The following is a 17,360-nucleotide window of genomic DNA, read 5'->3' as shown; positions in this document are numbered from 1 at the left end:
CCCTTGCTATGCTGAAAACCCTTATATAATATTAGTGACTCTGTTGCAACCACTGCAAATCTTGCTGGAGGCCTTCTTGTAATCTGGGGCCTGAACAAGTTGCTTTCTCATTCTTCATATCCTTTGTTCTCTTTGTTGCTGCCTACTTCATGGTGAGTTTGGGCCTTGGGCCTAGTTTACATGTGATAGATGAATGTGTACAAGGAATGGCTAGGCCACAAACTAGGCGATTTTAGACTCTGGCTGCTATTTTAAAAAAGCTTTTTGTTTCATTCATTCAAGTTCAGCCGCCATGTGGAATGGCGCTGACTCCAGACCCAGCTGCAGCATTCTTCCAGCTGTGCTAGTTAGTAAACCCTTATGCTTTGGCTTTTCATCTGCACAGTGGATTCTTCTTAGTTTTGGATGCCCTATTATAGAAGAGACATCAAAGTTCACAGTGTATAGCAAAAATCCACCAGGCTCATACCACAAGCCTTTAAATACTGAAATTAATATCTTTAGATTAGAAACCGCTAAGAGGCAATTTAATAGAAGTTTTTAAAACTCTGAAGGGCTTTGACAGATTGAGGAGGGGCAAGACTATTTCACCTGGTCCATGATGTTAATAGGATCCAAGACACAGAGCATGAATTTCAATGCCGGTGTGTTGCCAGGTACCTAGGCCTTACGTCCCAATGACTAGTGGGTCTTATCAAGCAGCATGTCTCATTGGCTGTTTGCAACACGCAAAGCATATCCGTATTCAACCAGCCCCTTCTTGGAAAACTCAGAACATAGTGTCCAACATTAAATGTGTTTCTGCGATTGGACAACAGTTACTAAACAATCCTGATTGTGCCAAGAATTACATTAATTACCAATTTAAGATTATCAGTCAGGCTTTCAGTATGGCTCACTTACAGGTACTAGGAGCTACATATATTCATACACGGGGCCCTGATCTTTGAAAACAAAAAGAACATGTCCACATGTTGCATCTTTTCAACAAAACATGTTTGGGGCACAGCTGTTCCCTGGTTCATTCCCCATGATAGTGGCTTGATCAATCAGAGTTGACCTGCCTGGTTTGAATTTAAACAAATGCTTGGCAATTAACTTAAAGTCAGGCACAAGTTTTAATACCTTGACACAAAGGAGGAGGCAGCTGGCCTTGCTGCTGCGCAGGCTCACAGACTCTTATAATGGGAAGAAGACCCACAAAAGATGCCGTTATGCCAGGCAGGAGAAAAGGACCATTTTAGGGCTGACAACCAAGCAGAGTGCTGGTGAGGATGGATTTCTGGTTCAAACAAAGAGAGTTTGTTTAGAGTTAAAGACCAAGGAGTCACAAGAGTGAGCCTTGCTACTGGAATTCATTTGATTATGCTCAGAAGTTTGAGTAAAGGGACTTTATTTAAAAGGACACTGGCGGATTCACCCCAGTGGGGCAGGGAGAAGAGATCCTGTTAAAGCCGGGAGGAGCTTGGGTATTTAAACACAAGATTACATTTCTGCTGAAAGTATGGTGTAATGTATAAATATGGTGTGGGTTTTCCGGTAATGTTAAGAAGTCAAGAGGGAATACCTTTTCTGTAGTTTAGTGAATTAGCTGCCCACTAAGTAATGTTTGGTCTCTGTTGATTTCATGTGTGTTTGCTACAGTACATGTTTTAAAATGTGAAATATTGCCATGCTATCCTTTGAGATGGTCACTGGGAAATTCATATCTCTTTTTAAAAGTCATCATTCTCTCCAGGAGTCTTAACAACACCTATCTGTAGCAAAATTTATTAGCACTCATATGTCCATCTGCAAGTTTATTAATGCCTTCTTACAATTTGTTGCAGTTCCCCTCAACAGTGAGTATTCCCCCCAATTTGGAACTTTTTTTGATTCCAAAATCTAAATTGTTGATGTAAGTTGTGAACAACTGTGGTCCCAGCAGTGATCCTTGTGAGACTCCACTTTCTGTCTACTGCTACTCTGAATAGTTGCCCTTTACCCCTTCTCTTTGTTTTCTGTTTAGTAGCCAGCTATCTATCTGGTACTTGTACTTTGACTCTGCATACTTAACCTTATTTAAAGATTTATAGTGCCCTACTGAGGCTTTTTGGAAGGAAAATGTTTAAAATTCTATGTAAAGTCTGTTTGAGACCTTGGCACCCTTTACAACCTGAAGTGGAGCTTCTGACCCCATATTCTCTCCATTATAAAAACAGTAGACACCACTACTTCGTCAGCTCCTGTCAGTCCATCTGGTGGTGAAACACTCATCCATGCCTTTATTACCTCCAAACATAGCCATTCCCCTGATCGCTTACTGTTCTCACCCTTATAGGCTCATCCAAAACTCTGCTGCTTAGCTACTCTAGGTTGTCTCCTAGTTCCCCAAAAACTCAAATTTAAAACTGATTTGTATTCAAATACTTTAATTCACCCCAGCCCATATCTTTAAAACATCCTCTAGCCTTACAACTTTCTCCAACTGAACTCTCTGGCTCTAGGCCCTTGTGTTTCTCCCCCATCCTGCCTTCAGATACTTATGCCTCACACCCTGGAATTTAATCCCTCAACCCACCTGCCTTTACCTTGTTCACTCTGGCATGCCTCTTCTCCTTTAAGATCGTCTTTGAAATCCATCTCTTTGACAAAGCTTTGCTTAAAGCCCTCTTAATATTTTCTTTTTTAGATTTTTTTTGAATGTGCCTCTGTGAAACACCTTGAGATATTTTAAAGTAATGACGTGAATGCAAGTTACTATGTTGGAAGAATATCAGATCTATTGAGAGAAAAGCTAGACTGACTTTTTGGGTAGAGATTTCTGAAAGAACTCTTGTTCCTCTTCTTAGGTGCAAGTGGGAACTGTTGTGTATTTGCATCTTTTTCAAATGAAAAATATGTTCCATTGCCATATATTTTGTTTATCCTGAACTTATCCCATATCTAGTTGTATTTCATTTTATGTCCCCATATTTTTTGTTTTCCAGCTAAGGTGGTATCTTATGAAGAGCTGAAGCAGATGATTGCGAATCATAATATCCAACTTTATGATGTGCGACAGCCAGAGGAGGTGGCTGAGGGCAAGATTCCCACTTCAGTCAACATTCCCTGTAAAATAGAGTTCCATTGTTCAACATCAATTAACTTTTCAGTACTTTATATTTCACTGATTAAGGTTAAGGTCTAATTATTTGCCAAACCTACTGACTTTGATCTTGCTTTTATAGTAGGTCAGGTTGAGACTGCCCTTAAGATGGAGGCTGGGACATTTCAGGAGACATATAAGTTGCAGAAGCCGAAAAAGGAAGATGCTAACATTGTTTTTCAATGTCACTCTGGTGTAAGAAGCTCTACTGCCTTAGAAACAGCTTGGAATCTGGGATATTCTAAGTACGTACGGTTCTACAGATATAAAAACCTGTAATACCATTCATGATGGCAATGATATTTACTAAATTATTTAAAAGGGGTCATGCTTCTGCTAAAACAGAAAACAAAGGAATTCCATGTAGATGTTAAGCATTTGTTCATTATTAATCAGAGAGCATATGACCTCGTGGTATTATTTGATTCTGTTGGTGAGCAGAATACCAAAGGTTACCAAAGAGGGATCATTTCGACCCATGATCTGTAATAACAATATTCAGTTTTTGTCTGGACTGTTGTGATTGGTCAGTTTAACAGGTATATCTTTTGTTTGGTTTATTTGGAAGCTAGTGTCTGGTGCACATGGAGCCAAATAGGTGGGTGGAGGACTGGAATCATGACTCACTTATGACTGCCAACGGTTTGTGGCGGCAGTGGTGGAAGGGTAACGGTGTCTGTGGAGAACAAAAGCAGCAGACAGGGAGCCCAACAATAAAGTTACTGTGGCTGGAGAGATTGTTTCCATGAGGGATGGGATGGAATTGTTGGAAATGATGGGGATGGCAAGAGCAAGATGGGGATGGTATGAGACGGTTGGCATGGAAGGGAGGGAATGGCATGGGAGGGTTGTAATATGTGGGGTGGATGAGATGTTGGAATAGGTTAAGTGTGGCAAAATGGTGGGACAACTTATTATTCAAAAGCTATTCTTTGTGATAAATATGAGGATTCACTAGATTTGAATTAATAAGTTTTAGTAAAAGCCATAAGGTGAATTAAGGGAATACATCAGCATTGTTTCTATAGACAAAGAAGATGATAACAGAGTCTGTTCCAGTTGCTTTATTAAATTTTAGGCACTCTATCCCACACCCTTCACAACACATCAACCATCCCCCCACTATCAGTCCCCATGCCAACCCCAATGGCTCATCATACCCTCCATGCCAACTCATGCCCCCACCCACCCCCATGGCCCCTTATAACTCCCATACCAACTTAAAGTCAATCTATGCCAACTCATGCCTCCATCCACCATCCTTGGTCCCATATTGCCTCCATGCCAACATAATACCAACCCTCATGTATTAATCACACCCAAACCCCTTTCCTCTACTGGTAAAAATGGGATCTGTTGGAAATTCAGGCTATATATCTGGGTCCTGCCACCTTTTTCAAAGGTCCATGGAGTCTCCATGGCTCTGTGAAAATCCGGGCCAGTATATTGTACTTTGAAAAGGGATTTGTTAAGGTGTTATACAACAGGTTGTGATACAAGATTAGGGCTCATGGAATTGATGGTAATTCATTAGTTTGGATTGTGGATTGGTTTTCAGCAAACAGAGAAGGAACAAGTGGGTCATTTTCAAGATGGCAGCGTGTAACCAGTGGCATTCCATAAGGATCAGTGCTTATGCCTCAGTTATTTACAATCTAGTTCAATGATTTAGGTGAGAGAACTGAGTGTAATGAATCCAAGTGTGCTAATGATTCAAAGCTAGCTGGGAAAGTAAGCTGTGAGGAGGACACAAAGGGGCTGAAAAAGGAAATAGGTTAGGTGAGAGGGAAAGAAGATGACAAATGAAGGATGGTATGGAGAAATATGAAATTATCCATTTTGTTAGGAAGATTAGAAAATCAGAATTTTTTTTAAATGGTGAGAGATTGAGAAATGTTTGCATTCATTTGGACCTGGGTGTCCTTGTTCACGAATCATAGAAAGTTAACACGCAGGTACAATGAGCAATTAGGAAGGCAAATGGTATGTTGGCCCTTGTTGCAAGGCGCTGGAGTACAAGAGTAAGGAAGTTGTGCTGCAACTATATAGGGCTTTGGTGAGATGACTCCTTGGAGTACCATATACAGTTTTGGTGCCCTTACTTAAAAAAGGTTATGCTTGCCTTAGAGGGTTCACCAAATTCATTACTGAGATGGGCAATGGGCATATATCCTCTGGAGTTTAGAAGAGTGAGAGGGAATCTCATTTAAATGTATAAAATTCTTAGAGGACTTGACAGGGTAGACACTGAGAGGCTGTTTCCCCTGTCTGGGAAATCTACTACCAGGGATGTAGAGGGAAATTTTAACCTCCACAAATGGGGGAGTTTGGATCAGGTGGAATGTAAAAATCCGAAACTCCACCTAACATACCTCAGACCTGCCCATTCCAGTTTTAAAGGAGGTGGGGCAGGGGCATGGGCACTAATCCGCTCCCAGGATGTGGGAGGCAAGGATTGCTACATGAAAGTGGTAAGTACTGTTTTAGCACTGTTTGAGGAACAGAAGGAGAAGGGATGCATCCTCCTAGGATCCCAAGCTAAACCGCTTAACTCCCAGCAATTGTACCCCATTCCTGCGATCACCAATCTGACCCGCTGATCTGCCTCTAACCCCAAACAATCACCCCCAATCATATAATCCTTGCTGCACCCACCATTTCCCTCTGCATGATCTCAACAGCATAAACTTATCTGCTCCTGGGCTGTAGCATCTTTTGTAGCATTCCCCTTCCGATAGGACATCAAGCCTCTCAGTCAGACTGGCTTCTGGATGGGGATCCTAAGGATAAAATGCACACATACTGTAACTCCACAGTGTTTCGGGGCCTGCCCAGAAGTCCTCCCCCCGTTTGAAAGTCCCAACACCGTATAAAAAATTGGAACCATTTTCTAAACATAAGAAGTTGGCCATTTAGGACTGAGATGAGAAATTTCTTCACTCAGAAGTTTATGAATCTTTGGAATTCTGTTCCACAGAGGGTTGTGGATTCTCAATCATTGAGTATTTTCAAAACTGAGAGTAATAACTTTTTGAGCACTAAGGAAGCTCGAAGGGCCGTATGGCCTACTTCTGCTCCTATTTCTTATTTTCTTAATCACATTGGGGGATTATTATAAATGTACGATGTTTATGATGATGTACCACTGACATCGGTCAGTCAGGTGTTAGACTCTCGAGGGAGGTTGGAATCATGCGTAGAAGCAACATGCCTACTCTATAACCTGTTTAGAAGTAGCACTAATAAACAAGTGCTAAGCAGATACCAGAGTATGTCTAGTCTGTCTAGGAACCAAGTCCCAAGCCTAGAGTCCAAGGTAGAAGGACTCATCTCAGAACATGGTGGCAGCCATGGCAACATAGATGTAAAAGACACATTGGTATTATTGAAGAAACCACAGAGTGAAGAAACCTTTGAAAGCAGCTCAAAAAATTTTGGTGAAAAAAGGAGAGAGGTATTGATGACTGTACCTGGTGAGCAATCCCTGCCCTTGCCCTGCCTGCTTGATTGCCTTGAGGGCCCACAGAGAGGCTAGCAGTGGGAGTTATAGAAATACCATTTTCTCTGGTACCGAGCAGCCTCAGGTCTTCGTGAAAAGAAGCCAAAGCTTCAAGTTATTTCCTTTCTTTATGCAGTAGATCCAATAGTAGACGATATTCCCCTAAGGCAGGGTGTGCAGGTTCCATCATGGGCTTTGACTCCATTCTTAAAGCCTTTGACACCTATTTTATCCCAAAGCCAAATGTAGTAATTGAATGAGCACACTTTAACCAGTGCTCACAATGACCTGGAGAATCGATTGAATTATTCCTCACTGACCTATACTGCCCAGCTAATTCTTGTGGATATTGGGCACTGAAGGATGAGCTAATCTGTGACTGCATAGTCATGGGTGTCCAGGATGAAAAATTCTCTGCAAACCAAAGATGATCTTACTTTGGACCAAGTGAGGCAGGTCGAGCTTAGAGCATTTAATCGGGCTATAATTCGCAGCAACTCCAAGGCTTCACATAAATCTGTAGATTGGGTAGGTCCACGTGCAATGGCCCACCCATAAGTAAGCCTGCCAAACCAAGCGAAAGGGCAGGAAACACCACGCCAGCAGCATCTTAAGATGCTTGCATTGTAGTGTGAAAACCCAACAGATGCCAAGATGCCCAGCAGGGGGAGCAGAATGCTTCCAATGTGGCAAAACTGGACATTTCAAGTATTTCTGCAAATCCAGTAATTTTGATCAAAGTCAAAGATCAGAAAGTATTTATGAAATACATTCCTTCCAAGAAATGGAAAGTCAAGAGAAAGACAAAGTTACAGAGTTCCTAGGGGAATCAGCTGTGCTTTTAGTGGCTGAACAGCATTCAGATCTTGGTTCCATTGAATCTACCGATGCATTGTGTACTTTACCTCCTGTTGCCCATGAATAGTCTTCCACAGAGAATGCCTTATCTGAGTCCAGGTTAGAGTCCATAGCAGATCACACAATTAGAGAGCTGGTATCTTCCCAGGGTGAAAGTCAATTGCCACCCATACTCCAGTTCCAGCTGAAAATCATCTTCTCTTCAAAGCTGGGGTCAGCACAGAAGCTGTGGCAGAATCTTTAGCAATTCTGAAGCTGCAGAATCCTTTACAGCAATCTTGTCCCCAAGTTGATTGTCTCCAGGAAATTCATCTCATGACAGAAGGTGAGGCTGTCTTTTCTCCGTATTCTCAGCAATTCTTCCCATTGCTCATAGTGGAGCAACCTCACACAGAGAGAAGTGTGGCTCCCTTCTCACTGCCTGCAGAAAGTAGACGGCCCTCCCAAAATATCATTGGGAAATCATCTCTTTTTCTGACAGACTTATAAGAAGTTGGTCATTTTTTTCTTCATTGTCTAAGTTCATTGAAATCTCAAATCTTCAATGCCTTTTCAGTTTTTGATACAGCAGAGGAAGATACAGCTGTGACATTCTTTTCTGGAGTTGAAGATCATTCATCTTCTGAAGCTTCTTCCAGAGTCCTTCAGGGGTCAACGAGTTCCGCAGCATGTCCTCTTCTAGTTCCAGAGGGTCCAAAGATTGATTATCTTCAGTTTTCTCTCTTGGATCAGTCTTTTGTTGCAAAGTCCTTGCAGTTCAGTCATCCTGCAACCTACACCCTGCTTCCCAGCTGACAGCAATGATGCTGAAGTGCTGTTCTATTCTGCAGATGATGATGTCCTACAAGATGCTGAAGAAAGCTCTCATGCCTCCAAGACATCTTTTTAAAGGATAGAGAATACTGAAAGAGATTGAATCCTCCAGGACTATAATTTGGGAAGGGAAGAGTTGGAGTTAGGTAGAATCTGTAATTGTAAAAAAGGGAGTTACAGAAATACAATGTAAATAGCTCAAGACATAGGGCAGAATCATCCCAGATTTGCACTAAGTGTGGTAGGTGCATGTAAAATGACGTTTTACCCTGTGGCCGCTGTGGTGGCTTTTCACGCTGCATCATCCCAAACCCGCTGCATTAATTATACATTCCCGGAAACGCACCATTTCCATGGTGGGCGGGATCTCATTTGCCCACCATGACATCACTTTGCTGCTTCATCATGCCAGGCGTCATATTTAAAATCCAGCCGCGTGCATACCTCTCAGTGCTTTCAGCCCACAACTGCTGCCAAGATATGGCCCTGAAAGGCAAAAAGACTGCAGCCCCAAGGTTCAATGACACGTCCCTCGAGTGCCTTTTGGATGCAGTGGCTGCTCAACGAGATGTCCTCTACCCTGCTTTGGCCACAGGATGGGCAGCAATCTCACTAATCTGGCTTGGGAGGCAGTGGCAGCAGTGGTCATGCTAATGCCCTGCCAAAGAGGACAGCCACCCAGTGCCGCAAGATGGTGAATGATCTCCTCTGTTCCGCCAGGGTAGGTCACTTTTTTCATCACTTCCAACTCACACACTCGCAAACCCATCACACATCCATGGAGATCTCACTCACTGCCAGGGCAAGGGACATCACCATTCATTCTCTCACACACACTGCCATTGTCCTCGTCCTGTCCATGGGACCACTCACCATCCACACATACCAGGCATACTTATCATCTGGCCTGGCAGGTGTCCTGCTTACACTCTCTCCATCTCTATTTACACAGGAAAAGCTGGCACACAACAAGAGGGAGAGATTGCTTACTGATCGAGAAATGCCTGAAATCAAGGTCCTCATGGACTTTAAAAACAGAGCCATCCAGCTGGCCGTTGAGGATCTGGACCATTCCTGTGCTGACGGTGAGGTCAGCGCTGCTCTACCACGTGAGAATCCAGCAGTGCAGCATCCATCAGACAACCATGCTGTGAGTGATGTGTCTTGTTTCACAGGCCACTGCCATGCACTAATTATCTCTCCTTGCTTTCGCAGGCACATCTGGAAAACAGCCGATAGAATCCATGACATAGGGCCTCCAAACAAGCCCCAGGAACCTGGAGGCACTCTCCCTGAAGTCCCGTCACAGTGTTCATCCACACCCTCCACCAGCGCAGAGACACACACCTTGATGGGTCCTAGCTTTAGACTAGCCTCAAGATCACAATCTGTTGAGCACATCACACTTTCTGATCCACAGCAAGCGGTGGCAGGGACTTCCTAGGTTTCCGGCACTTGGAAGACTGCTGGAGGCCAGAAATCTGCTGAGTCTGAGTCAGATGACTCTGGACTCAGTCATGTCATAATTGCTGGAGCTGCAAACGCAAGCTCGGGAACATCAGGAAGAGATGCCCTCTGCACTCCTCAAATTGCAAGGCACATTGGAGGAGTCCATCTGCCTTCAGGCTGAGGTGATAGCGTCAGCATGCCAATGCACCAAGGTCAACACCGGTAGGATGGTGGCCGCCATGGAAACCTTATTTCAAGGCGTCGCTCCTGCACGCTGCGTAGGCTGAACTCCATCGCTGACACCATTGTTGGTCTCCAACAATGTGGACACGAGAGGGATGTGGGGCAGCTTGATCTCACTCCAGCTACCCCTTCCCTTCAAGGAGTCAGCTTGGGGCTCGGGCACCCATAGGGAGGAGGATCAGCATGTGCACACTCCCGGGCCATCCATCGAGGTGTCTCCAGGAGTGCCTAGCCCATACAAATCCTCTCTTCCTGTGACCACAGCAGCTTCAGCTCCACAGAAGGGAGGAAGGTGCCACTGCCATGCAGCAGGTCCCTAAAAGCAGGCCAGGGCCCTCTAGTTCTCGTCCTCCAGAGTGTGCATGATTCCTACATACATAGGGCCTCCACTGCATCTCCATGACAGGAGCATTCTCATAGAGGGTATGTGCGCTGCCATAAGCCAGACTGGAGTCAAACGTTCATAGATGCAATGTGAAGATCTTATGGTGTCTTCTCACTGCATGTCGTCATCATCCTCCACAAATCTAGCAGTGAGGGCTTCCCAAGCACGCCTCCCTTGTTAGGCCAGTGTGAGGCCTCATCTCCATCATCATCGACTTCGAGGACCTCCTCACACTCATCCCCATTGGTGTCCTTCTCATTGGAGGAGGCCTCCAGCTCCTCCATCTCCTCAGCCACTCCTCTCCCCTTGTAACACCAGGTTGTAAAGAGCACAGCAGGTGATGACGATGCGTGACACTCTCTGTGGACTATATTGCAGGACTCCACTAGACCAGTCCAGGCACTGGAATCTCATTTTCAGCATCCTGATGGTTTGCTCCACCAAGTTGCGAGTTGCAGCATGAGCCTCATTATACCTTCGTTCTGCTGCAGTCGCTGCACGGGTGTCATCAGCCACATCCTCTGCGGGTAGGTCTTCTCCCCGAGGAGCCAGCCCTGCAGCCTCTGTGGACCTGGAAAACGGCAGGGATCTGTGACTGACTGAGAATGTAGGAATAATGCACACTACCTGTAAATGATGCGCACACCTGCAGGAAGTGTTTCTGGCACACCAGCTGCACACTCAGTGAATGGAATCTCTTGCAGTTGACATAGTTGACCATGTGTTGCGATGGAGATTTGAGCGCCATGTGAGTGCAGTCAATGGCACCCTGCATCTGGGCAGATCTAATTGCTCTTGCATCCTGGCTGTCCTGGGCATCCATGTCCCCATGATGCCAAATCCTGCAGTAGCTGGCAGATGTGACTGACCAGTTCTCTAGACATGCAGTCTTCGACAACACTTGTTCTCGGTCATCTGCCGGAATGAAAGGCGGTATCTAGGGACCCTGGGTCTTCGGCGGCATGTGCGGGAGCCCCAGCCACCACTTCTTCCAGAGAGAAGGCTGTTCCTGCGTCTTTGAAACCAGGAACCTCATGATTGGGATGACATCGAACCTGAGCATAACTCTGGTGCCTTGTGTAAGAAGGTTAGCCAAAAGGGATCAAATAGCAATGGTATAGAGGGATATTTAGGAATTATGCTGCCAATAAAACTAATTCTCAATTAAGGATTCAATAACAGATAGATCAGGAAGTTTTGGCTATGGAAAGTATCTTTGAAAAGATTCAGGATCAGATATATCATGCAGCCTTATCCATGAAATGCAGATTTTCTAGAACTCATTAAAGAGCTCAGAAAATAGTGAAAGCTACTCCTTTGTATGAATTGGATTGATTACCTATGTTGTATATGAATAAAGACTATTTCATATTTTCCACTATCAAGTGTGTCACACTTGAATTGTGTTGTGTACCTTTAAAGGTGGTCAATTAACAGTTAATATTCAAATCATTGCCACAGAATATCCAACTAAAGTGGCATTAGTCCAATCATTTTAACACAAATATTATGAAAATTTCAATGAAAATTGTAATTTTACCTCTAAAACAAAGCCAGTAGAGTTGCTGAAGAAAAATCGTGTGCTCACAGAGGCACAGAACTCATTAAAATGGAAGAAGAAAGGAACCTGCATTTATCTAGTGCCTTTTATATCCTCTAGAAAGACGTATTTTCCAGCCAATCAAGTAATTCTGAAATGCAGTCACTGTTGTAACATAGACAAATTCCTTCTGTGTGATGATCGATGTTTCTGGGTTCTGCCTGAATTTCTGTGCTGCCAGGTCTTTGACACTCCCATAACAGCACCAGACTGAAGGATTATCTGTGTTAATCAAACAAGATTAAAAGTCTCAAATGGAAAAGGTCTAATTATTGGATTTGTAGCTGTGAGAAATTTGATACCTGAACATTTGCATTAATTGTGTCTTGAAACTGCAAGTTTTTATTTCATGTACATCATGCTATCTATATTTTGTCTCTAGAGCTCGTCACTATAAAGGAGGCTACATTGAATGGGTAGAACGTGAAGGACATTGCAAAAGACCATGAATTTCCCACCACCAAGATTTTTACACAGTGAAATACTGTGGCAGGTCTATGAGTTCTGATCCAGTTGCTATTAAACAATTCAATTTGTTTAAATCATATATTCGGGTCTTTAATTTATCTATTGAGGGAAATAATCTATCTTGATTTTAGCTTCCTGGCCTTGCAGAAGCCAGGTAATGGGAATCAGTTAAAATGGAGTTTGGGGATTACCCACTCCTTTCCCACCCTGATCTGATTGACTGCATTTTTAAATTACATGCAGCAAAGGCACCTGATTCAAGCCAGTGAAATCCTATTTTAATATGCAGATCGGAATCTGATGATGTCACCTGGGCCCCCATCTGCCATATTAACATGATACTTGAATGGAGGAGGCAGTGAAGGATTCTCCACCAGCCCTACTGTTGCCAACCCTCCAGGATTGGCCTGGAGTCTCCAGGAATTGAAGATCAATCTCCAGGGCACTGCTGTGTGCAACCCTGGAGAAAAATCATCAGGACATTAAAAAGATTGTGTTTTTTTTCATATTCTTTGAACATTTACCTTTACCAGATATAAAAATATTGAAAATGGGGAATAAAAGCTGTTAGGCTGACAGGCAAGCATCATCCAATTGGGTAATGAGTTTTTTTTCTTTCCAATTGGCATAGGAAGGCAATGCTTCACAAGAATGGGTGCGTTGGCCAACAAATGGCTGGAGCATGGGGGTAAATCATTACATTTAATCACAGTTGGCAACACTAACCAGCATATACCTGCCAAGAACAGTAGCTAGAGACAGAAGATGTTTCAAATTTTTTTTTGTTTCCTTGTGGCCCAAGCAGAAGTACTTCTTCAGGGCCCACAAGGAAACCTTAATGGGGCTCATTTTTACTCCCCTGAAGGAAGTATACCTCAACTCACTTCTGTCCTAATTGCCCATGATAAGATGGTGATGAACTTCTGTAGCCCAGTGAATATACGTCCACATTCCTATTAGGCAGAGAGTTTCAGCATAGTCTCACAGACTAGTCAAGCAACAGCCTGACATAGTCATACTCAGAATCATACCATAAAGATCATGTCCCAGACACCACCATCATCATCCCTGGGTATGTCCCGTCCCACTGGCAGGCCAAACCCAGCAGAGGTGGCACCTCAGTGGTATACAGTCAGGGGTGAGTTGCCCTGGGAGTCCTCAACATCAACTCTGGACCCCATGATGTCTCATGGCATCAGGTCAAACATGAGAAAGGAAACCTACTGCTGATTACCATGTAACGCAGCACCCCCCCCCCACCCTGTAACCTTTAGCTGATGGATCAGTGCACCTCCATATTGAACACCACTTGGAGAAAGCAATGTGGGTGACAAGGGTGCGGAATGTACTCTGGGTGAGGGACTTCAATATCCATCATCAAGAGTGCCTCAAGTAGCACCACCATAGACCGAGCTGGCCGAGTCCTAAAGGACATAGTTGGTAGACTGGGTCTGTGGCAGGAGGTGAGGGAAACAACAAGAGGGAAATGCATACTTGACCTCATCCTCACTAACCTGCCTGCCTGTCGCTGATGCATCTGTCCGTGACAGGTAGGAGTGACCACCGCACAGTCATTGTGGAGATGAAGTCCCATCTTCATATTGAGCATACCCTCCATGGTGTTGTGTAGCACTACCACTGTGTAACTGGGATAGATTTTGAACTGATCTATCAATTCAAGACTGGGCATTCATGAGGTGGTGTGGACCATCAGCAACAGCAGAATTGTACTCAACCACAATTGTAACTTATGGCTCAGCAAATCCCCAAACTACCATTACCACCAAGCTAGGGGATCAACCCTGGTTCAATGAAGAGTGCAGGAGGGCATGCCAGGAGCGGCACAGGCACACCTAAAAATGAGGTGTCAACCTGGTGAAGCTACAACACAGGACTACTTGCACGCCGATCAGCATATAGACAAAGCTAAGCAATTCCACAACCAATGGATCAGATCTCAGCTCTACAGTTCTGCCACATCCAGTCATGAATGGTGGTGGACAATTAAACAACTCACTGGAGGAGGAGGCTCCACAAATATCCCCATCCTCAAATTGGAGGAGCCCAGCATATCAATGCAAAAGATAAGGCTGAAGCATTTGCAACAGTCTTCAGCCAGAAATACTGTGGATGATCCATCCCTGCCTCCTCCGGAGGTCCCCAGCATCACAGATGTCAGTCTTCAGCCAATTTGATTCACTTCACATGATATCAAGAAATGGCTGAAGGCACTGGGTACTGCAAAGGGTATGGGCCCTAACAATGTTCCAGCAATAGTACTGAAGACATGTGCTCCAGAACTTGCCGCGCCCCTAGCCAAGCTGTTCCAGTACAGCTCCAACATTGCCATCTACTCGCCAAGTGGAAAATTGCCCTGGTATGCCCTGTGCACAAAAAGCAGGGCAAATCCAATCCAGCCAATTACCACCCCATCAGTCTACTCTCGATCACCAGTAAAATGATGGATGAGATTTTCAACAATGCTGTCAAGTGGCACTTACTTTGCTGATGCTCACTTTGAGTTCCACCAGGGCCAATCAGTTTCTGACCTCATTACAGCTTCAAACATGGACAGAAGAGCTGAACTCCAGAGGTGAGGTGAGAGTGACTGCCCTTGACACCAAGGCAGCACTGGACTGAGTGTGGAATCAAGGAGCCCCAGCAAAACTGGAGTCAGTGGGAATCGGGGGAAAACTCTCCTCTGGTTGGAGTCATACCTAGCACAAAGGTAGATGGTTTTGGTTGTTGGAGGTCAATAATCTCACTTGCATGACATCACTGCAAGAGTTCCTCTGGGTAGTGTCCTAGGCCCAACCATCTTCAGCTGCTTCATCAATGACCATCCTTCCATCTAAAAGGCAGAAGTGGGAATGTTTGCTGATTATTGTACAATGTTCAGCACCATTCACGACTCCCCAGATACTGAAGCAGTCCATATCCAAATGCAGCAAGACCTGGATAATATCCAGGCTTGGGCTGATAAGTGGCAAGTAACATTTGCACCACACAAGTGTTAGGCAATGACTATCTCCAAAAAGAGAGAATCTAACCATCACCTTGATGTTCAATGGCATTACCATCGCTGTATCCCCAGTATCAACATCCTGGTGGTTACCATTGAGCAGAAACTGAACTGGATTAGCCATATAAATACTATGGCTACAAGAGCAGGTCAGAGGCTAGGAACCCTGTGTGAGTAACTCACTTCAAAACTTCCCGAAGCCTGCCCGCCATCTACAAGGAACAAGTCAGAAATGTAATGGAATACTCCCCATTTGCCTGGATGAGTGCAGCTCCAACAACATCCAAGAAGCTTGACACCATCCAGGACAAAGCAGCCCACTTGATTGACACCCCTTCCACAAACATTAACTCCCTCATCACTCTCGAACAGTGTCAGCAGTGTGTACCATCTACAAGCTGCATTGCAAAAACTCACCAAAGCTCCTTCGGCAGCATCTTCCAAACCCATGACCTCTACCATCTAGAAGGACAAGGGCAGCTGATGCTTGGGAACGCCACCACCTGGAAGATCCCCTCCAACCCACTCGCCATCCTGACTTGGAAATATATCGCTGTTCCTTCACTGTCGCTCGGTCAAAATCCTGGAATTCTGTCCCTAACAGCACTGTGGGTGTACCTACAGCACAGAGACTGCAGCATTCAAGAAGGCAACTCACTACCACCTTCTCAAGGGAAATTAGGGATGGGCAATAAATGTTGGCCTAGCCAGCGACATCCACTTCCCTAAACTGAATTTAAAAAAATTTGACCCCCCAGTGATGAACAGTGATATATTTTCAAGTCAGGATGGTGTGTGACTTGGAGAGGAATTTGGGGATGGTGGCATCCAAATGTGCCTGCTACCCTTGTACTTCTACGTGGCAGAGGTCATGTGTTTGTGATGTGCTATTGAAGAGGCCTTGCCAAGTTGCTGCAGTGCACATTGTTGATGGTACACATTGCAGCCACGGTCCCTTGGTAGTGGAGTGATTTTTTCAGGTGGTGGATAGGATGCTTTGGGGAATCAGAAGGTGAATTACTCACTGCAGAATAGCTAGCCTCTGACCTGCTGTCGTTGCCACAGCATTTATGTGGCTGGTCCAGTTAAGTTTCTGGTTAATGGTGTTACAGCCACATGAGGCGGGAGTAAAAATTACTTCCCTATTATATCACTCCAACTCTGACTGTAACAGGGTTTTGTTTTTTGTAAATTTAGTGAGAATGTGCTTTGCTAATACTGCAGGGATCCTACTACGTACACTTTCAAATTGTAAAGAATTTGCCAGACAAGTTTTCTGAGTTGAAACAAAGAACAAGGTAAGCTTACTAACCTTACTTCCAGAATTTAAAAAAGTAGGTAGATTGCATACACCACTCATGCATCACACACATTCCCTAGGCACACACACACTGATACAGATGGTAGAATAAGAGGATAGGCTTAAAGATATCTTACAGTTTGTGAAGAAAACATACAATCAAAGGAGTATACAGTTAACTGTCCTCTGGCTGGTCTTGGTACAGTGGCTCCACATTGCAGCCGTTTTGTTCAGTTGTCTTTCTGGGTGTAGTTATGTGGAGCAGATTTCCATGTTTTATTCCCAAAACATTTCGGTTTACATTATGTTCCTCTTCTCAGGGTGGTTACTTTGCAAATCTGGGCACAATACTTGAGAGAGAGAAAGAGAAAGAGAAATAGAAAGAGAAAGAGAAACAGTTTTTTTGCAGCTTTTCAGTTTATCAATCTGGTCTCGCTTCTGATCTGTCTGGCTTGGTAAACAGTTCTCAAAAGTCCTGCTGGCTGTATATTCCAGAGGAATGCCTGCTGTTGTCATTGTTGTGTAGAACAGGATTTCATTTTGATGTCTCATCTCAGAAACTTTTGAAGAGTTTCAACGTTGTGTGAAATCCAACA

The 17,360-nt window shown here is 44.2% G+C and overlaps 1 protein-coding gene across 2 annotated transcripts in view; it reads left to right on the top strand.

Moving 5' to 3' along the window:
- Positions 1–12,491, top strand: part of si:ch211-161h7.8 (thiosulfate:glutathione sulfurtransferase) — a 30,315-nt gene extending 17,824 nt beyond the window's left edge. For both annotated transcript variants that reach the window (XM_041211897.1, XM_041211896.1), the window contains exons 2-4: positions 2,970–3,092; positions 3,210–3,372; positions 12,357–12,491. In XM_041211897.1, the coding sequence (XP_041067831.1) occupies positions 3,002–3,092; positions 3,210–3,372; positions 12,357–12,423 (321 nt within the window). In that variant the 5' untranslated portion in view covers positions 2,970–3,001 and the 3' untranslated portion in view covers positions 12,424–12,491. The remainder of the gene's footprint in view (positions 1–2,969; positions 3,093–3,209; positions 3,373–12,356) is intronic.
- The last annotated feature ends 4,869 nt before the right edge of the window (positions 12,492–17,360 follow it).

Source organism: Carcharodon carcharias, chromosome 18 (assembly GCF_017639515.1).
Source record: "Carcharodon carcharias isolate sCarCar2 chromosome 18, sCarCar2.pri, whole genome shotgun sequence".
NCBI classification, from domain to species: Eukaryota; Metazoa; Chordata; class Chondrichthyes; order Lamniformes; family Lamnidae; genus Carcharodon; species Carcharodon carcharias.
Note: the sequence above shows the minus strand (reverse complement) of the source record. Positions and strands in the feature narration are given on the sequence as shown.